The 23,391-nt window shown below is 25.9% G+C and overlaps 2 protein-coding genes across 2 annotated transcripts; one reads left to right on the top strand and one right to left on the bottom strand.

Annotated features, from left to right (window-relative positions):
• Nucleotides 1-16,833: 16,833 nt before the first annotated feature.
• On the bottom strand, nucleotides 16,834-19,524 carry ONS95_005013 (uncharacterized protein). Its single transcript, XM_058498404.1, has 7 exons — nucleotides 18,977-19,524; nucleotides 18,850-18,919; nucleotides 18,760-18,800; nucleotides 18,622-18,712; nucleotides 18,490-18,572; nucleotides 18,315-18,444; nucleotides 16,834-18,268 (listed from the first exon to the last, which is right to left on the bottom strand). The coding sequence occupies exons 1-7, from the start codon at nucleotides 19,139-19,141 to the stop codon at nucleotides 16,899-16,901; spliced, it is 1,950 nt and encodes a 649-aa protein (XP_058351918.1). The 5' UTR covers nucleotides 19,142-19,524; the 3' UTR covers nucleotides 16,834-16,898.
• A 299-nt stretch (nucleotides 19,525-19,823) lies between these two features.
• Nucleotides 19,824-23,229, top strand: ONS95_005012 (uncharacterized protein; the record flags this gene model as incomplete). Its single annotated transcript, XM_058498403.1, has 4 exons — nucleotides 19,824-20,576; nucleotides 20,625-21,775; nucleotides 21,824-22,361; nucleotides 22,414-23,229. 4 exons carry the CDS (start codon nucleotides 19,824-19,826, stop codon nucleotides 23,227-23,229), a joined length of 3,258 nt encoding a protein of 1,085 aa, XP_058351917.1.
• Between the last annotated feature and the right edge of the window lie 162 nt (nucleotides 23,230-23,391).

The following is a 23,391-nucleotide window of genomic DNA, read 5'->3' as shown; positions in this document are numbered from 1 at the left end:
ATAATTATATTCTTATTCTAGAGATCTCTATAAATAATAATATAAGATTAATATCTACTTATATATCTATTATTATTTACTTTATACTTAAATACTTATATTAAGAGAATAAGTAAGCTTATTAGCTTAGAGTTATATATTTCTAGCTTTTAATATCTATATTTATTTATATTCCTTATCTTTAAATATATATCTTAAATAAACTATTTCTTTATTAGATAATTCTTAAGATCTATTTATTACTTTAGCTTTAGTAGTAAGTTTTAAACTTTAACTTTAAGAAGTAGAATCTTTTTATTTAGTACTAGATAGCTTATTTAGATTACTATTATAACTATTAAATATACTATTTATATTATATATCTAAGCTCTTCTTATTCTTTAACTATCTTATACTAATTAAGTATAAAAGTAGTAAGAAGCTAATTTAGCTTATATAATAGATCTATATATATACCTTTAGAAGGATTACTCCTAAGGTTTAAGTTACTTTTAATATTTAAGTTACTTTTATATATTTCTTAAAGAATAGTATTAAGTATTATAAATACTTCTTCTTTACTTTTTCTTTTATACTCTTATATTTACTTTTATACTACTTTTAGTATTTAAGCTTAGCGGACTATTATTTAGTAAGCTTTTAGTATACTCTTATAAGCGTGTGTTAACTCTTAATATTTCTATTATTCTAGCTTATAGTTATTCTCTTAGTACTCTTATTATAGCTAGTACTAATATAAGTCCTTTTATTATTATTAGAGGTAATCTAATTAGAATTTATACTTTAATTCTTATTAAATAAAGTAGACTTTTTACTTAATCTTATAATATATTTATTTCTAGATCTATAAGTTACTTATATTTACTTTAGCTTAATTCTTTAAGATTCTATTTTATACTTAAAGTAAGTCTTATATTAAATATACTTATTAATAACTACTTATTATCTCTTTAATTACTAGGTATATATTTTAGTTTAAAGGTATCTTCTAAAGTTAGAAGTCTAATTATAATACTTAGATTTCTAATATAATCTTTTATTTTTAAGTTCTAACTCTTACTATTAATAAATAAAGCTTACTTTAAGAGCTTATAAAGATTAAGTAGAATCCCTTTATCTAATATAGCTATACGCTTAGTTTATTTATTACTAGGAATACTTTTTATATTACTTAAGATATATTTTATCTACTTATCTTCTTATAAGAGCTTAATAAGTGATTAAGCTTCTTAAATAAGAATCTTTACTTCTTTTTCCTTAGAGATATAAAAGCTTTCTTTATTAAAGTGAATATTCTATATAATAATAATATAATTAAGCTATAATACTTAGATCTTATAGATATTAAAGGCGTAGAAACTTATAAGATAGCTTATATATATATATATATATTAACTTTAAATACTCTTTTTTCTTTTCTAAGTACTTATTCTACTATTAGTAAGTATACCTTATATTTATATATATAGATTCTATTTTAGTTAAGTTTAAAATCTATAGTTATATAAGCTATAATTATAGGATTATACTACTAAAAGTAGTTATAAAACTACTAGTTATTAACTTTTAGTAATAATCTCTAATTTTATACTTTACTAAGGTACTTATTATAAAAATAGATACCTATTAAAGTGTATTCTAATCTAAGTTCTTTATATTTTTACTACTTATATAATTACCTCTTAGCTAGCTTATTCTGTTATACTATTTAGTTTATATATAATAGTAAGAGAGAGCTTAAGCTTAATATTAAACTTATCTGCTTATATCTTATATCTTATAAACTCTTAAATTATAATAATTATCTTCTCTTAATTATACTTAAATTTATAAATTAAGAGTTTAAACTAAGTATATACTTAGTACTTAAAGCTTTTAATACTTTTAAATACTTTATTATAAGATTTTAATTAGAGTATATAGCTAATAAGTAGTTTACTATACTTATATTTAAGTACTAAGAGCTAGGAGTAATTTCTAAAGTATTCTAGGAAGTTAAATAGATCCTAACTAATCCTCTAAAATAGCTTTATTAATTTTCACTTTAATAAGTAGTAAGATATAACTTAAGTAATATATATAAGTATATAATACTTATACTTTAAGTATCTTATAACATTAGTTATTCTTACTTCTCTTAAGGCTTCTATTAGCTTTTAAAAAGTATCTAGACTTAAGTATTCTAATTATAAATACTATATTATTTCTGAATCTAAGTAAGATTTACTATAATCGTAAGATAAGTGAAATACTTAATTCCTTAGATAATTTACACTTATAAATATTATAATACTAGCTTTACTAAATAAGATCTTATAAAAATTAGAAAAGTAGTTTAAATACTTATTATATTTAAAAAATATAAGATTAAGTTTATAAATAAGCTATTAGATTACTAGATAATCTCTTATAAGCTAACTATTATTACGCTATCTAAGCGTATAATCTATCTTATAGTACTATAAGCTTATATTCTAAAGATAAGCTTCTAAAATAATATTTATATAAAATCTTTTAACTATAGCTATATTTATAAGTATAAAGTTAAAAGTATTCTTATTTATTCTAGTAAGTATATTTCTAAGTATATAAGTACTATATCTAATAATTAGTAATTAGAAGCTTCTATACTCTATAGTATTATATAGATCCGCTTTTATAAATAAGCTTAGTTCTAATAAGAAGCTATTATTAATAAGATTAGTAGCTTTATAGTTATTTAAAAAAGTACTTACTAATGATAAGTAATACTTATAAGCTCTTTAAGTAAAATAAACCTTAAGCTAGAATACTTAGTCTAAGTCTAAAAGTATAATAACATAATTATTACTAAGCTATCTTTCTTTCTTATTTATTAGGTTTCTAAGGAAGAAGTTCTTTAGCTTATTTAAGAATTCACTTAATTCTTAATTCTATAGAATACTCTTAATTTCTAGTAGAAATAATAAGTTAGTACTTTTTCTAAATTTTACTTTAAGTAGTTTCTAGTATTTACTTATAAAGCGCTTATAAATCTTTTCTAATTTCTTTTTATTTAGGTTTAGTTTATACTTACTAGTATTAGTAAAGAGCTTTTTATATACTACTAGCTAGAGCTTATTATAATTTTCAGAGGCTTACTTATATATTCTATTATAAGAGTATAAGTACTTTTTCCTAAATACTTAATCTACTTTACTACTAGATTCTAAAGTAGAAGAACTTTATCTTTTACTATTCTTTCCTCTAAGAGTAATAAAATAACTATATCTTTTACTTTTACTACTTATAAGTTTATAATACTATATATTAACTTCCTTTATATAAAATAATTATATAAGCTATAAAAGAGTATATAGCTACTCTTTTCTAAGATTATTAGCTTCCTTAAATTAAAAGTAATAATTATAAGATTATATATAATTAAAGTTACTTATAGTAATTAGGAAATTTATAATCCTAAGTATTCTATCTATATTTAGAATATAATATAAGATACCTTTATATATAAGCTCCTAGTAAGATATAATCTAAGTCCTAAGGTTAAGCTTAGCTCTTTTTACTAACTTAAGTAATAATTAGTATTTACTTTTAATTAAGGTTTAGATAGTACTATTTATCTAATTTAAGATATATTTAAGTAATTAAAGAAGTACTTAGATATTAAAGCTCTTATTAGTAATAATTTCTACGCTTATAATTTTAAAGTACTACTTAGCTATTATCTTCTTAATTTATTTATAAAGCTTTTAATACTAAGTTATTTAAGGTTATTAGATCTTAGTGTTTATCTTTTATAGCTCTTACTTAGCTTTTACTACTACTTTATAATTTAAAGCTTTTATTAGTATAACTTATATTAAAGCTTTTAGAATAGCTTAAAGAGATCTAGAGTTCTTACTTAAAGAGCTTTATAAAGTTCTTAAACCTTATATTACTACTTAGCTTATAAGCTTTATCTTATACCTAGTATAAGAGATTTTATATAATTCTATCTTATAAGCTATTATATTAGTTATAATTTACTTTATAATCTAAAGGAGCTTATTAAAGATTTAAGTAAGAGAAAAAGTATTTAAAGCTTTTAGATTAATATAAAGTCAGAGTCTTAGAATATTTATACTTAGTATTAAGTACTTTTTCTAAGTAAAGAAATCTTCTAGTTTTAAGTATATAGTATTAATACTAAGTAATTATCTAGATTCTAGATCTATTAGAAAAGTAAATATAATTATAAAAGAGTTATAAAGATTTGGGAATTAAGGAATAATTAAGAGGTTCTAGTTAAAAGCTTAATTAAAGTAATAGAATTATATATATACTAAGTACTTAGAAGATAGATATAGCTTTTAACTATCGTATAATAATAAAGTAAGCTTTTATATAATAGAGGGCTTACTTAATTAAGTAGAAGTTATAGTATTAAAAGATATATTTAAAAGAGTATTACCCCTTAGAATCAGAGGCTAAGAGTATATTATATATATATATAGTATACTTACTAAGTATATACTAAACCTAGGACAGGCTCATATAGCGCTAGTATTCGATATATAATAAATATTTATTAGTAGCTATAATATAAAGTAGAAAAGATATAACTACTAATGAATTAAGCTAGTCTTAAGTTTATTATATAATTTTAGCCTTATAGCTTTATAATATTAGCTTTACTTATATAATTAAACTATTATAATTAATCTATTATATTACTTTCTTCTTTAAAGAAAGCTTATCTTTAAACTATAAAAAAATTTCTTATAATTTACTTTTAATATTATAATATTATTTACTAGTTTATTATATATATTATTATCTTTTAATTTTTATAAAGTTAATTACTTAAGAAGTAATCTAAGTAGTTTTAGTTTTATAAAGTTAATTTAATAGAAATCCTAAAGTTTATATAAATAAGCTATAAAGTCTTTAGTAAAGTAGAATTTAAAGTTAAAATTAAGCTCTTTTTATTATATTTAATATTATAAAGTCTTATTTTACTTAAGGTAGACTTTTAAGATATTTTAGACTTTTTACTCTTACTTTATATCTATTTAAATAAGTTCTTATTCTTAAAGCATTTACTTAAAGAATAAGTTATTATTATATTATTAAAGTTTATTTATAAAGAAGATAACATAGACTTTAATTAAAACTAAGAGATTTAAAAAAAAAAACTTTCCTTTTTAAGGACCTTAAATAAACCTACTTATTAATTATTTAGTTTCTTTTTTAAGTAGTATATTTTTAAGTTTTTTATTATTACTTATATAAAATTATTTACTTCTTAATTAACTTTTTAATATAACTTATTTATATTTTATTTCTTTTCCTTTTATTAATTATAAAGAAACTCTTAGACTTTCCTTTAGACTTACTTATAATAATAAATAAATACTTATATATTAGTAATATTTAACTTTTTAGTAATTATTTACTTAGCTTTTAGTTAAAGCTTATCTTAATCTTAACTTATTCTTAGTTTATACTTTTATTTTAACTAATATAAAGATATTCTTAAAGACTTATATAATAAGGTTAACTAAGTATAATCTATTATTAATAGGAGCTTAGATTAATTATCTTAGTAATAGTTACTAAAAAGCTAAAAGTATTAATTTAAGTATTAGTTTATAATCTTTATTTAACTATCTATCTAGGTATTATATATAATATATAGTTTAACTTTAATACTAAAGATTTAATAAAACTTATTTTAAAAAGAGAAGATAAATTATAAGCTTTTATTTAATACTATTATTTCTAAGAGTCTATTAAGCCTTTAATAGTTAAAGATAAATAGTTATATTAAGTTATAAGTTATATGTATAAAGAAGTAAGAGATTTATATTACTTTTTTAAAGAAATAATCTATTATAATAAGTATAGAATTATACTTAACTTATCTTTTAATACGCTTTTAAAATCTATTATTAAGTATTATTATAAGTATTTAAGGTTTAATAAAAAGTAAAGATACTTTAGTATCTTATTTTAATAATAGTTTATATAATTATAAGCTAAGTAGTTTAATATAAACTTAGTTATATATTTAAGTATATTTAATTAATAATACTTAATATAAAGTAAGTTAAATATCTTAGACTTTTTAAAGTAAGTAGTAAAAATTAGTTATAAATATACTAAATAAGTTATATATATAAGCTATTTATATTTAAAACTTATAATTAACCTTTAAATAAGAGTAAGCTATCTTCTTAGAGAATATATTATAAGTCAGATTCCTTTAATTTATCTTATTAAACTATTAGAGCTTTATAAGTTTAGTTAATATAAATAAGTTTTATAATTAGATTAGTCTTATTATTTAAGTTAAACTTAACTAAAGCTTAGTAGTATATATCTAAGAGCTTCTTTAGTTCTCTTAGGATATATAAGTTTAATTAGCTTAAGTAGATTAAAATCTAAGTATATAATTTATTTTTTATTTTAATTTATCTATTAATATCTTATTTTCTTTATAATAAAGTATCTACTATTATATTTTAATTTTTAAAGTAATATATAATAGTAAAGTAGAAGATTAATAAAATCTCTAATTAATAAGCTTATTATCTTATAAGTTTCTTAGTAGTTATAAATTATTCTAATACTTTATAATTTAAAAATACTTAGAACTATTAATATCTTATTTATAATACTAGCTTCACTTTTTAATAAGTAAAGGAATATATAATTATTAGTATTTCCTTATTATAGATATTATAGTTAAGTTTAGTAGAGTTTATAGTCTTAAATAAGAATATAACTAAGTACTAATTATTATTATATTTTTATAATAATACTCTTAAGATTACCTTATTAATAGTACTAATCTTAATCTAAGTTTTTTATAATATATTATAGTATTTAAAGTAAGTAAAGAATAAAATAACTTCTTCTAAAGCTTAATATATAATTAGCTAAGTTAATATTATCTTAAATAAGACTAAGGCTTTAGTAGGTTCTATTAGTAGTTTAGTAACTTTGTTATAATTAAAGATAAATTTCTAATAAAAGTTATAAAATCTTAAAAAATAACTAAATACCTTAGATTATCTTAGAGAGTTCTTAATTATTTATATATATTATTACCTTAAAGTCGATTTTAATTCCTTTAATAATAATATAGAAGCTAAAGAACTTAATCTTTTTAATATAAAACTTACTCTTTTAAATATTAATAGGAAGTCTATATTATTATAAGTATTATAAAACCTTCTTAATATACTTCTTATATTTTAAGAGATTATTAAAGTAAATAATATTATTATTTAACTATATAATATAAAAATTATCTAAGTAGTTAAAGAGTGTATTATTTATATACTACTAAAATATAATTAAGTTATTTATTAAACTAAATAATATTACCTTATACTTATAACTCTTATATTAAATATAAAAGGTAGTATATTCTTTAAAAGCGAGATCCATATAGATTTAATAAGATATACTTTAAATATTAATCTTAATAAAGATTTTAGCTTATTTTTTAACTATATAAATACCTTATTAATAAGAGGTAAGAGATACTTATCTTTTTAAGTAATTTTATTTAGCTTTAAATAGTTAATATAAAAGTAGAGACCTTTATTTAACTTCTTAATAAAGAGAGTTAAATAAGTAAATAAAATATAACTTAAGATAATAAAACTCTTATTTAGATTCTCTTCTAAGTTTTTCTTTATTACTTAAAGCTCTATTTTAATTTATTAATATAAAGAGCTATACTTATAGTTAATATCCTTTTTTAACTTAATTTTATAATTTAAACCTAAGATAAAGTTTAAAAGAAAGTTAATAGTTATCCTTCAAAAGGCGCTAGTAAATTCTTTATATTAATAAAGAAGCTTCTTCTTTAAGATATCTTTATATAATTCCTTAAGTTTAGTAGAACTTTATAACTTAGCTTTTTAAGCTACTTAGTTAATTACCTTATTAATTTTATTAAATATTATTATAAAGAATTCTAATCTAAAGAGTTATAAGATATAATAAAACCTTATAATATTAATTTTTATAATATTTATCTTTAAAATAGTTTTTCTTTTTTAAGTAAAGTATTAATAAAGTAATATTATATCCTTTAAGATTATAGTAAGAAGTTTATATAAAGTAAGGTTATATATAGCTTCTTTTTTATTTATTTAATTAAGTTTTATACTTAGCTACTATATATTAAAATAAAGAGCTCTTAGATAAGTCTTTAATTTTCTTAGTATTATTAATTCCTTTCTTATTCTATTTAATAGTATTTCTTTTAAGCTTTATATTTTATTATATAATACCTTTAAAAAGAGAAGGAAAGGTACTGAAGCTTAATAAGAAGTATATTTATAAGAGTTAGCTCTCTTATATCTTCTATAGTTTAAACTATTACTTAATAAGAAAGCTATATATTAGTATCTTTTATATCTTTAATTACTTCTTAATAAAATATATCTTATTAGTTTATTACTTATATTTATAATAAGTCTAATAGTTATAAAGTATCTTAAAAGAGCTATATTAATTAAAAGAAAACCTTAGAAATCTTCTTATTATAAAGCTAGATAAAGTAATAGTTCTTAATATTTAGCTATATATTAAAATAAGCTATTTAAGTCTATCTTAAGAAAATCTTATAGTTCTTTAGATCTAAAAGTATAAATAAGATCTTTTTTAATATATATTAATTAATTAAGATATTTAAAAGGATTATATAAAAGGCGATATTATTAACTTATTTATTATAGCTCTGGCGCCCTTTACTTATATAAAGTTAAATAAAGAAGTAAGTTTTATACTAAATTTCCTTATAAGGTCTTTAATAAAGTAAATATTAATAACAAGGTCTTTTCTCTAGCGGCCCTTCGTAAGCTCTGAAGCTAAAGGACCTCGCTTCGCTACGGTCTAGCTAATTAAGTTAAATTATTACTTGCAGGCTCGCGCTAATCTGACGTATCTAATCAGGGTCTTTCACGTGATAGTATTTTTTAAAATAAGATCTATAAAACGTATAATATAAGATAGAAAGTAATATTACTTATTTTAAAGTTAAAAAGTATAAATAATATAATTCTAATATTATTATAAAATAATATATAAAAGATAATAAAACTTCTACTAATTATTAACTAATATATATTAATCTTCTTAAGATTAAGTATTTACTTTAAAAAAGGATCTCTTTTCTTAAAGTTCTAAGTTTTTAGCTTTAAGAGTATTTCTTTTAAATTATTAACTTTTTCCTTTTTAAAAAAGAAATTAATACTAAAGTAATATCTTAAGACTTTAACTTTTATAATTATTATAATATAAAGCTCTAAGTAATTCTTAGTAATATAGCTTATCTTCTTATAATTATAATATATAATAGTTTTAAAAAGTAAAAGAATTACCTTAACTATTATTATTAAAGTTAAAGTAATAAGAATAAAGATATTATTAAAAGATAAAAAAATAACTAAGTCTCTTTTTAAGAAAGTAAAAGTTAAAAAGTAGATTATAAAAGTAAGAGCTTAAGTAGTTATTATAATTTATTAATATTATTCTTAAGTTTAATATACTTTCTTATTTAAGAAATCTATTATAAATATAAAGTCTTAAAAACTTCTATTAAAAGTAAACTTATAAATTACTTAATCTTTGAGAGTTAAATATAAAAAGTTATAAAAGTAAATAATAAGGCTTTTAATATATAAGATATAAGTATTTTAAATAAGCTTTAAGAACTTTAAGTAATACTTAGTAAATAACTTACTTATTATTATTTAAAGCTTATTTAGACTTATCTTAGTATCTTATTACTTAAAAGTATTATTATAAATACTATTAATATAACTAAATATTTCTTTAGTATTTATAAAAAAGTTTATAATATTAACTTTAAAATAAAAGAATAAATAACTTTAAGTATTACTTTTAATATAATTATATATTATAACTTATTAAGCTTTTCTATTTAAGTAATAATTATTATTAATATCTAACTTATTAATTATAAAAGTAAATTAAATATATTATTTTAAGCTATTAGAAGGACTAGAGAACTTATTAATATATTATTTAAGTAAAAGTCTTTTATATTTTTATCTTTTAAGTTAAAAGCTTATTATTAAAAGCTAAGTAGCCTTAACACTTTTAACTTAGTAATTAAATTAATAAGTATTTTTATTACTTTTTAAAAGTTTTTTTTTTTTTTATTTTATAATTAAGTAAGCTTTTTAATTTCTTTTTTACTTTTAAAAGCTTTAATTATTAATATAAAAGTAAAGTATTCTTTTTAAAAGTAATTTTATTAGTCTTAAGAGTCCTTATTAGTAAAAGATATAATATTATTATAAGAAGTTAAGAGAATTATATTATTTCTTTTATTTATATTATTTTTATAAAGTATAATATAAGTAAGAGAAAAGTTTAAAAGAAGTTATAAAAGTAGATTTTTTCCTTTTAATATTAGAAAAGTAATAAAAGTAATTATAAGAATTAAGTTATATTATAATTTATTTTCTCTTTTAAAAAGACTAAGATTACTTATAAAAAAGTAATAAAAGTAAAAGTAAAAAAAGTACTTTAATTATAAATATAACTTAACTTTACTTAAAAGTATTTAAAAAATAAAAAAAATAAAAAAAGATAAAGTAAAAAAGAAAAAACTAAAGATATAACTTAATTATTATACTTTAAAAAGTACTTAAGAAATTTAATAAAAGTAAATATTAAAACTTTTATAAATAAAATTAATTTTTTTAATATAATAATATAATAATAAATATTTATTAATAGTTATAATATAAAGTAAAAAGAATAATAAGAAAAAGAGGTTTTTAAAAAGCTTTAAGAATAAATAAAAGAAATATAATTATTAATAAATTAAATTAGTCTTAAGTTTATTATATAACTTTAGCTTTATAACTTTATAATATTAGCCCTACTTATATAAATAGCCTATTATAATTAATCTATTATACTTTTATAATATTTAAAGCTTTACTTAGTTACTTTTTTTCTAATAAAGTTACTAATTAAATTTCTAGCTATATATTATTTATACTTAGATTATATACTAAATTAAACTTAATATCTTAAGTACTTAATTTATTTTTATCTAATAGCTTAGTTACTTCTTTAAGTTACTTATATAGCTAGTGAACTATTCTTTTAATATTAAATAATATAAAAAATAAGCTTTTATTAAAAGTAATATTCTAAGTAACTATTATATACTATAATTAAAGTACTTAAACTTAATATATATTAGATAAGATATATCTAATTAAATAATTAATATATACTCTTAAATTAACTTTAAAAAGCTTTCTCTTATAAAAAGCTTCTTAATTTTTTACTAAAAGATATAATTTTAAATTAAAAGTATATACCTTACTTTAATTAAATTATAAATTAATAGTAAGCTTAAAAAGTAGCTATAAGTTATACTACTTAAAATATTATTATAACTATAATTAAAGTATCTTATTTAAGCTCTTCTATTTCTTTTAAGTAAATAGACTTATATTATATAAGTAAATTATAGCTAGAATTACTTTTAGCTAGAAATATTAAAAGAAATTAACTTATAAGTATATCTTAATTAATTTTTTAATTATCTCTTTATTAGTATACTTAGCTCTCTTATTTAATACATATATATATAAAAGGGTAAGCTTTAAGTCGATTTTATTACTTTTTATTTAATCTTTATATTAAGTTATTCTTATAAGGCTTATTACTAAAGTATTATTATCTTAGTAAGTTTTATAAATAAAAAAGCTATATTATCATTTAATCTATTACTTAAATATTTCTAAAGTATTATAAGCTACTCTTAAGCTTTTATTTTTTAATATCTTTAATTAAAAGGACTTAACTACTTTTATCTTATTTAGATTTAAAATTAAATAAATCCTAAGATATTTAATAAAAAAAGTAAGTTACTTTTCTCTTAGATAATTATTAATTAATAACTTATTATACTATTATAAGAGATAATACTTATATTCTACTCTCTTAAAGTTAAGTATTTTTATATTATATATATTTTCTATTAACTTTTTAAGTATATCTTTCTTTAAGTAGCTTACTCTTAAGTATTATAATTAAGTATTATTTAATTATAGCTTTAAATATTCTTAAGTTAATTAGAAACCTTAATAAATACTTTTCTTTATTATTAGAAATATTAATAAGTTAGTTCTTATATAATTAAATATAGTATGTGTACTTAAAGAGACTAAAAAATAATTAAAAGGCTTATATTTAAAGAAAGCTAAGTTAAATTAATACTTTAGCTTTTTAAAGATTAAATTACTTTTTATAAACTTAAAATATAATATATAATTAAACTTATTATATTATATATCTTATTTTAAGAGCTATATTTCTAAGATTATATTAATATCAAATCCTTTAACTCTAGCTACTTTAGTTAATTTAAGATTCTATATTTAAGTTAGTTATTCTATTAAAAGTACTTTTAAATAAGTATATACTCTTACTTTTAATTAAGTAACTTAAAGTTCCGGCTTTAATTATATTATTAATAGTTACTTTTATTAAGTTTTTAAGAACTAAAAGCTTTACTAAATTAACTAAGTAAGTAGTTACTTTATTATTAAATAAAGTACTTATAAAAAGTAAGTAGTATTTTAAATCTTATTTTATATATACTTTAGAGATAGCTATTATATTATTAACTAACTAAGAGCTAATTACTATACTTATAACTTTTATAAAGTAATTAAGATATAATAATAAAAAGTAAGTTAATTATAAAAGTATAAAATTAAATGAATTAAAAGAAGATATATTTAAAAAGTTATTTTAAAAAAAGCGATATTAATTTTATTTATTTAAGAAAAAATTAATAATTTAAAAGACTAAGAGTATTTTTTAATTATATTTATTAGTCTTTATATATAATTAAAAGAAGCTTATTTAAAGAGTATTATATATTTCCTTGATTTAATTAATAAAAGGAAAGTTTTAAAAGTTACTCTTAGCAAAATTATTAAAAGTATAGTATAAATAATAATAATTAATTAGCTTATATTAATAATTTTCAATTTTATATAAGTAAATTTACTAAGAGCTATTAGAGTTATTTTAAATAAAAGAGAAGAGACTTTTAAAAATATTTTATTTTCTATTTAAAGTAATATATAAGCTAATATATCTCTTTCTAAAGAAGCTATATTTTACTTAATTTAATAAGTATACTAATAATATTATTATAATTAATTAAAAATAATTACTTTTTTTCTTTTCTTTTAATTATAATATTCTTTTAAAAGCTAGTAAATTCTAATTATACTTTAAAGTTATTTTCTTTTAGAATACTTTTTATTCTTAAATCTATTTTTAAAAGTTTACTTATTAAAAGTATACTTTCTTTAAGATATTAAAGTAAGCTTATTATACTTTTAAGAGCTCTAATAGTTTTAATAATATAAAGTCTTATTTTAATACTCTTATAAGCTATTAAATAATTTAGTTACTATTATATTTTAACTTATACTTAGTAATTATACTTATATAAAAAAAAGTTTTTATATACTTTTAAACTTACTTTATAACTATCTTATATCTTCTTATTTTCTTAGTTTAAATTATATTTAGAACTAAATATTCTATTAAAAGTAGCTTAAAGTTATTTAAAATTCTCGCTATTATTACTTTAGTAAAAGTAGCTTAAATTAGCTTTACTTTTTAATCTCTTATAATATTTCTCTTTCATTTTACTTACTTTTTAACTAATATAATTACTTCTCTTTTATTATTTTTATTATTAAAAAACTTCTAAATTATTAGAAGCTTTAGTTAGCTATTAAAAATACTAGAAGTATTTTTTATATTAAAGTTAAGTACTTCTTAAGTCTTAATTAATTAATAAAAGTTTTAAAAAGCTTAAAACTACTTAGACTAAGTACTTTAGTTATTTTAAAAAATGATTTTAGTTAATATTTAGTTTAATATATTAAAATAATTACTCTTAAAAGCTTAAAAGGAATTAAAATATTAAAAAATTAGTTATTAAAGCTTTTAAAAGAGATATTCGCTTTTAAAGTTAAATTAAAAAAGTAATATAAAAAGTAGTAATAAAAAACTCTTATAATAGATACTTAAAAGCTCTAAGCTTAATTCTAATTAGTGAAGTGTAGATTAAAGAATATCAACTTAATAGCTTAGCTTATAACTACTATACGCGATAGTATTAAAGACTCTCTAAGTAATTAAATTAATTATTCTTTATATTAAAATTATATATAAAAGAAATAAAAGAAGTGCTTCCTTAAGTAGTATAAAGCTATAAAATCGAATTAAGTATAAATCGAAAGCAGATAGTTATTCTTATACTTTAATTCTTTAGTCTAACTAGTAAGTATTATTATTTATAATATATACTTAGAACTAATTCAAATTATTCCTAGAGTATCTTTTAGACTTAGATTTAGAATCTTATATAGTTTCACTCTTATAACTATATAAAGGCTATTTATTAGTATAAAGAATATAAGAGATAACTTTGTAAATTAATATCGATAATAGTCTAATATTTAAGATAAAACTAGTAGGTCTATATATCTATATCCGGATCCCTATATTATATACGATTTCCTTATATTCTAGGTATTCGGATTCCTCGGATTATTCCTAGATTCCTTAGTATATTCCCTTAGTATATATCTTATCCGGATTCCTTAGAATATAAGTTTTAGTATGTGTTTTACTTAGATTTGTCTTATCCGGATCCTTCGGCTTATTCCTAGACCCCTTGGTATATCCTCTTATTCTTATAAACTTAAATAAAGCTATTTTAAATAAAGGAATCCTTTAAAACTCCTTATATTAGCTTATTAGATAACGTTTTATTATTTTATATATTATTATCCTTGAGACTTAATTAAATACTCTAGAGCTCTTTTATAAAGCTTTTTAATTATATTAAAGTCGATTTATCTTTTTAAAATAACTTATTTTAAAATATAGAAAAAGTTATATTAAACTATTAATTTAAGTATTAATTAGCTCTCTTCTTTATCTTATAGTTATTATAAGTAGCTTATACTAGCTTATTTAATAAGTATCTCTTATTCTAAAGGTACTAGTAATAATATAAAAGAGCTTTATCTTAGAGTATAAATAGAAATACCTTATACTATAGTATAAACTTTATTAATACTTATTAATACTTATTAATACTTATTAATATAATCTCTAGCTTTACTATATTAAAGCTCCTTAGTATATATCTTACTAAAGCTTATAAGTGACTTAGCTTATTCTAAAGAAATTAATTTTATATATATTAACTTAGCTAAATAAGTTTTAAATATAATTTATTTTAGCTAAGTACTTAAGAAGAGAGTAATATCTTATCTTTTAGATATATTATAAGAGCTAAGATAAGATCTAATAAACTGTTATTCTTTAGTCTTTATATAAAAGGCTACTTAATATACTATCTCTCTAGTCTTATTAGAAATAATTCCTCTCTTTTAATATTAATAAGTAAAGAGGCTTTATAAAAATCCTCGCTTTTTATTAAGAGTTTAATATATATAAAAGTACTTAATAGCTTAAATACTAAAATAAAACTTAGCTCCTTAAGGGATTATTTATTTATATTCTCTCTTAGTTATTATAATACCTAATTTCTATATTTTTAAAAGCTATAATCTTTATAAATAAAAATAATATATTAAGCGAGTTCTAATAAAGTATTTATTATACCTAGCTTCTTTTTTAATTATAATTCTAAATCTGGTTTAAAAACAGTATAAATAATATATATTATAATAGTTTAATTTCTTATTTATTTAATTAAGTATTCTTTTATACTTAAATTACTATTATTAAAGTATTAATAATATATAGTCCTTTCTAATATTAAATATAAATCTAGTTTTTTAAAAGATAATCCTATAGCTCTTATTATTATAAACTTATTACCTTTTTAAAGTCTTTTATTATTTAATTTAGAAAGTACTTTTAAAAGTCTTAAAATAATATCTCTCTTTTAATACTTTTTCTTATAAAATAATCTATAAATCCTTAAACTAGACTATTAATATTAGCTTTTATAAGACTTATTAAAAGTATTCTAAGTATTAGTATTTTATCTTATATTAAAGTTTTATTACTTTTAACTTTTACTTTAAATTATTTTATAACTTAGTTTATTAAAGTTACTATTATATTAAAGGCGATTTATAAGTATTCTAGAAGTATTTTTTATATTTTAGAAATATTTAACTAAATAGCTTTAGAGATATCTTAATAATTATTATAAAGTAGCTATTATTTTTTAATAGTATAGAACTTACTTTACTTATTAATAAGAGCTTATTAATATAAATTTAGTATTTTATCTTAAGAGTTAACTCTATTATATTTAACTTATCTATTCTATAGTATAAAGTAACTACTAATTAGTATTAGTATTATACTAGTAAATAAATAATAAGTGTATATTAATATATATTAATATCTAAGGTTTAATTCAAAGGTATTTAAAAGTATATATTATAAAAAGTATCTAAGAGTTAGAATATATTATATTACCTCCCGAATAACTCTCGGTTTATATCCGAAAGAGATCTACTTCTTAACTAGAATTACTTATACCTCTTAATTACCTCTTATATTTCTATAGTATAAGTCTGCGAACTAATATAAATAGCCTCTTATTAGGCTTTAAAAGAGGTTTATTCTTTAATTAAGATTATTTATCTCTTTTAATTACCTTTTATATTTCTATAGTATGAGTCTATAAACTAATAAATACTAATATTTTTAATTAGAACTAATTATATATTAATATATATTTATTATTTATTTACTATTATAATACTAACAGAAAGTATATTAACTTTTTATATTTAATATAAGTTTATTTTATATTATTATAATTAATATATAACTTAAATACTTTATATTATAAATATAAAAGTAAAGCTTTAATACAAGTTACTATCTCTTTATAAGTAACTTCTTTACGTAACCCTAGCCTCCTACACTGAATCTCGCAAACTCGGTCGCTATTCCACTTTCTACCAACAACAACAATAACAGGATAGCCAACAAGGTCTGCATCATGCATTTTCCAGGAGAATGACTGCAATCGATCGTCGAGAACAAGGTCAGGCGAGGTCCCAGACTCAGACGGAGCCTCATGGATCAAGTCATAAACTGACAAGGCCTCCTCCTCGTTTCCCTTACTTGGCACAACAAGCACCTCAAACGGTGCCATAACTCGCGGCCAATTCAAGCCCTTTTCGTCCGCTAATGTGTCTGCAACAGCACCGATTATACGAGACACGCCAATTCCATGACACCCCATTTGCATCGGCATCTTTCCAGTGGAACTTTGTGGGCCTGCTGACACACGTGTTGACCGGAGGTCCACTGGCACTGCAACAGTCGCTGCCAATGGCTCGCTATACCTCGTGCCGAGATGAAATGTATGGCCAAGTTCGATAGCCTTTTGGACTTTCAACAAACCGTTTGGGCAGCGAGGACATGGATCGCCATTTTTGATACGAAGAAGATTGAGTGGCTGTTGAATTGATGGGTCTCGAGGGATAGTTTCAACCTGAATACCATGTGATGATTCCTGTAGCATATCCGAAAAGAAGGGCAAGCGAATATCCCGTAAACTGATACATTGTTGTACCGAGGGAGGGACCCTAGAGTCTACCAGATTCACAATTCTAGGAGACCGATGACCCCCGACTTCTCCCGACGCTCCTGCTTGCTGACATTCCACCCAGAGCGACAACGGATCATCAATGGACGGGTCGATATATGGCAATATTGTCTTGACGGCATGAATGTTGATCTCGTGCTCAACAGGCGAATGACTTGGTGTAGAGGTTGAAGATAGGTACCAGACATTGATAAGAGTAAGCCGATCTCGAGATATGCCATGCCATACCGACACGTTGCCCAATGATGAGGATTCTTTCTCGATGAAAAGATGCTGGTGTGCGGGAACTGGGCTTTCTGCCAATTCTTCATTGGCAACGTAATCGCAAACAGAGCAGCTGATAATGTGATCCTCGCCCTTGGGAGTTGGAAAATGGAACTCATGGCTCAGGTTCCCACCCATGTCACCAGAATCTGCTTCTGCAATTAAATATGGAAGCTTGAGCTCATCAAACAGACGAGCGTACACTGCTCGGACCTCGTGATAAGTTGCCAGCGCGAGAGGCGAGCTAGAATCAAAGGTGTAAAGATCTTTCATAATGAATTCCCGAGAACGAAGAAGACCGTGTCTCGGTCTTAGTTCATCGCGATACTTTCGAGCTTAATATAGTCAGATGTGAGCACAGTTACGGCTGCAGCTACTCACATATCTGGTAAAGGCGGACTGGGAGCTCTTTGTACGATTTTACAGTACTAGAGACAAGTGTGGTAATTTCCTCCTCATGCGTAGGCGAGAGGAGGTATCTCGCATCTTTCCTGTCAGAGAAACGAAAGAGCTGGGATCGTTAGACTGGAAAGGAGTATCGGAAGGGTAGCACTACTTCCGAGGTGGCATTCTTCAAACGGCCACTTCTGGCCCATAGTTCCTCCGATGAAATGGATGACAACGCGAGTTTCGAAGCACCTGGTGAGGTTGTCAACACAGTCCAGCCAATCAAAGATAGGCACATTACCCAGTTGAAACATGTACTTATCGATGAGAGCTTCCAACTTGTCTTGGACCCTCCGACCTAGGGGCAACATGTGAAAGATACCAGGATGTGCCTAAAATGTCAGCATCTATTCCATAACAAGAAAAGATGGAATCTAACCTGGCGCAAGAACCCAGCTCGCACCAGCTTCGCATGAGAATCTGGAGTCGATTAGGGACCAAGATTAGTGTAATGGACAGCGAAACCAACCTTCCATGGCAGACGCTGCAATTCCACCCGTTGGCAGCCATAATCTCGACAAACGTGCGCGACCATCCAGCTGGGGGCCTTAGGATTAGCATGCACACGTGATCAATGAAATAATTAGAAGACTAACGGTGGCCTCATGTGCAGGCAGTGTATAAATACAGCGAGTAAGTCGAGCAGGTCTAGTCGGTGGGGGAAAGTTTGGCCCAGGCCACATTGACGGACGGCGGCTGCGTAGACAGATCCCGTGTAGGTGTATATGGAAAAGGGAGGAGGGAATGGAAAGTGAAGCCATTGCGGCCGACAAGCAGAGCAGGTGAGGTGAGGAGAGGTATGGTACCCAGGTAGTTACCTACAACGCAGGTAGCTGGCAGGCGAGTAGGTTGGTTGACGTTGCGATGGCGAGGACGAAGCGAGCAGATTGGTTGGATGGTGGCAGTGATGACCGGGACAAGAGAAGTACCTGACCACCAATATACTCCTATGCCTAGGTAATGCACGGAGACCCGTACAAATTCAATTCGACTTTAAAGGCCCATGGATATTGGCAATTGTCAGTAGTTCTGTCCCACGCACATGGCAGGAGCAAAGGATGTAGGGAGAGCTAAAGGAAAGGGGAAAGTCAACAATGTGTTTTGTCGAGACGTTCAAGGGCTATGACTACCTTGAAGAAGCTGCCTTAGGTACCTAGGACGTAAGGTAGCGTAGCGTAGCGTAGCTCTTAGATGCCTTAGGTAAGCGAGGCGAGTTTGGTAGGGACGCAGAGAAAATGACCTGGCGTTAGGTACGACCGTACGAAAGTACAGTATCTGCAGGCTCGCTTGTGATAAGATCTCAGAGCGAAAAAAAATATCGGACCGACGATCGACCCGACAGGACGACTGTACATACCAAGGCCACTAAACTTCTTCACATCGCATTAAAAGCTGCAATCCCTCCATTTTGGCCCTCCCTTACTCCTGCCACAAGCCAAAGCCATGGCCAGAAAGAACAAGAAGCAGCAGGCTGGTGCTGGCGGGGCTGCTACAACAGTGTCAGAGGCGCCGACTTCGAAGCGCAACGATTCTGCATCCTTCGACGAGCAAGCCCTGTCTGTCTTGACTACGAAAATTGAGAAGGGATTTGGACAGAGCAAGTCAAAGTCGACGTTCAAAAAACCGTCAGAAACCCACAACAACCCCGGTGGCGGTCACGACAAAGAGAAGGCAGACGTGAAGCTAAAGAACAAGGACGGTATTGGAAGAATCAAGCCTTCGGAGCTTGCGCGAGGGACGAAGAGAGATGCAAATGGGAAAGCCAAAGCCGCCGTGAAGCATACTTCCAGGAGTGACGGTACGCCAACAGACTCGCAAGACAGTAGGGGCAAAGATGAAAGAGCAATTCTACTCCAGGAGATACTGGCACTCGGGGGCACTGAAGAGGATCTGGACTTGGTGGCAGACGCTACGTCTGACGAGGATGACGATGGGCCTAACACCGCAGACCCTCTCGACGGATTATTTCAAAGAGACCTGGTTAGTTTCGTTGCCGGTTTAGGTATTGAAAGCGGAGTAGAAGAAACATTTGATTCACCCGCCGAGCATGACGTCGATGATGGCTGGGAAGGGACTTCTGGTTCAGAATCTTCTGGTGAGGATTCCGAAGACGAAAAAATCTCGAATCTGCCATTGAAGAAGGCGAAACTGTCTCCTATTATAGAAGTCCAATCGTCAAGTAATCCTAACCGCCTTGTTAGTATTCTTTCCTGGGTAAACACTGGTCTGACTGACTCTCAATAGGTTTTCGAAGCACGACCTGACTGGCATGCCGCTCCATTACCTGTTCTCCCAAGCCCCGATGGACAAAACGCGTCTCGTTACCAGAATGCCATGATAAGTCTGAAGGATTACGCAAAAAGTCTGATGGAAGCTGATAGTAAACTGTATGCATCTAAGCATCTTTCGTCCTCATCATCCCATCGATTCTTGTCAACCATCATGGCCTCGGGTACACTTTCTGACAAGGTCTCCGCTTTGACATTGGTCGTCCAGGAATCTCCAGTCCACACTACAAAGTCTTTTGAAAGTCTTCTATCACTTGCGAAGAAGAAGAGCCGTGGGCAGGCCGTGACTGCACTGGGTGCGTTGAAAGATTTGCTCGGCATGGGAGTTGTCTTGCCAGCCGACAGGCGCCTACGATCCTTTACGGGACAACCAGGCCTTATTGGTACCCTACAGGAAGATACGATAACATCATGGACAGTCGGGCAGCAGCTGCCAGGAAGTATCACAAAGCCGCAGCTCATCTCATGGGCATACGAAGACTGGTTGAAGGAAATGTACTTTGACATGCTCAAAGTCTTAGAAGGCTGGTGCAATGACGAATTGGAATATGCACGTCTTCAGGCTGTGACATTTGTCTACGAGCTTCTTAAAGAGAAGCCTGAGCAAGAAGCCAACCTACTTCGGCTACTAGTCAACAAACTGGGAGATCCAGACAAAAAAATCGCATCGCGAACCTCATATCTACTACTCCAATTACAGACTTCTCACCCGTTGATGAAGCCCATCATTCTACGATCAATTGAGAGCGAACTTATCCTACGTCCTGGTCAGAGTTTGCATGCAAAATATTATGCAATCAATACGCTGAACCAAACAATTCTGAGCGGTAAGGAGGAAGAGGTTGCTAGAATGCTTCTTGGCGTTTACTTTGAATTGTTTGTGTCCCTTCTTAAAAAGCCGGAACCAAAGGCAGTTGTTGGACCTCTCATGAACCGAAAAGGCCAAGTACAAGGCGGAGGTGCTCCAATGGGAAAGAAGGCCAAAATGAAGGCTGAAAAGGAGGAGGAAGCCAAGTTGACAAGCGAGGAGACAACAGAAAAAATGATATCGGCCGTCTTGACAGGTGTCAACCGTGCGTTCCCTTTCTCAAAGTCAGATGACGGCAGGTGAGTAATAGATACAAGTCTGCATACCTCTACTAATAAATGCCCCAGTCTCGAAGGCCATATGGATACGCTTTTCAAAATCACACATTCATCCAATTTCAACACAAGTGTCCAGGCCCTCATGTTGATTGAGCAGCTTGCCACGTCTAAGCACCTTGCTGTAGACAGGTTCTATCGAACACTATATGAATCGCTCCTTGATCCACGACTTGTCACCTCGTCGAAACATGCTTTGTACCTCAACCTTTTGTTCCGAGCATTGAGAGCAGATCTCAACATTAAGCGTGTCAAAGCATTTGTCAAGAGGATGTTACAGATAGTAACGCTCCACCAACCGCCCTTTATTTGTGGTGTCCTTTTCTTGATTAAAGAGCTGGAGGCTACTTTTCCGGGAGTGAAGACCCTACTCAGTGATCCCGAGGAGAGTGATGAGACGGAAGACGAGGTTTTCCACGATGCCCCAAAGGATGAGCCCGTGCTAGATATCAAGGATTCTGATGGTCAGTCGAGGCCATCGGTGCAATATGATGGCAGGAAACGAGATCCGGAATATTGCAACGCTGACAAGAGTTGCTTATGGGAATTGGTGAGCTGAATTCTTGCAGTTTTCGACCTAGGTCTGACTAACCTCTGTGTAGGTCCCTTTCCTTGTGCATTTTCATCCATCAGTGTCGTTATTTGCTTCCCGTCTATTGAACGATGAGAAGATGCCACCAAAGCCCGATCTGGTATCGCATACCCTCACCAACTTCCTGGATAGGTTTGTTTACAGGAATGCGAAAGCATCTGCCGGTGGAACCAAGGGTGGCTCAATCATGCAGCCTCTTTCAGGTGGAGATAGTAAGGGAATTCTCCTCTCGTCGAAATCAGCAAACAGAATACAGCAGCCGTTTAATACGGAAGGATTCTGGAAGAAGAAGGTGGAAGATGTCGCTGTAGATGAAGTATTTTTCCACAAGTACTTCAATCAGATTGGAAAGTCAAGAACTATCGCTGGGCAGGGAAAGACGCCTCCGAAATCAAGCGTAAATTCTGGGGACGAAGAGGACAAGGAAGAAGATGAGATCTGGCAAGCTCTTGTTGAGTCAAGACCTGAGGTGGAAGGCGACAAAGACTCCGACATGGAAATGTTAGACCTAGATGATTCTGATGCTGGATCTGATATAGATGACGTGGAAGTCAACATGGATAGTGAGGATGATGAAGGTCTTGAGGCTGAATTCACTGGCTCGAATGCTTCTGTGGATGAGGTTGACAATGCTGGTGAGAGCGGAGCTGAATCAGATATCGATGAATTCTTCGCAAAGGAGCTGGATACAGACCAGCCGAAGGAACCCGAGAGAGGTGACGAGACCAGCAGGCAACGGAAACAGAAGTTCAAGAGTCTGCCAACATTTGCATCTGCCGAGGATTATGCAGAAATGCTGGATAATGACGAAGATGAGGATCTATGAGATTCGAGATGGGTACGAAGTTTGGCACAGCTTGGAGATTCAAATTGGCCGGCGTTATTTCAACCCAGTACTATGAATGACACAAATCGCTAAGCAGGTCGTCACCTGAAGAAATTCTGGCAAAAAGAATCATTCCCAAAGGTGATAGATCGTAGTCTTGTC

This window comes from Cadophora gregata, assembly GCF_030347475.1.
Source record: "Cadophora gregata isolate MNR1 chromosome Unknown scaffold_15, whole genome shotgun sequence".
NCBI lineage: Eukaryota > Fungi > Ascomycota > Leotiomycetes > Helotiales > Ploettnerulaceae > Cadophora > Cadophora gregata.
Note: the sequence above shows the minus strand (reverse complement) of the source record. Positions and strands in the feature narration are given on the sequence as shown.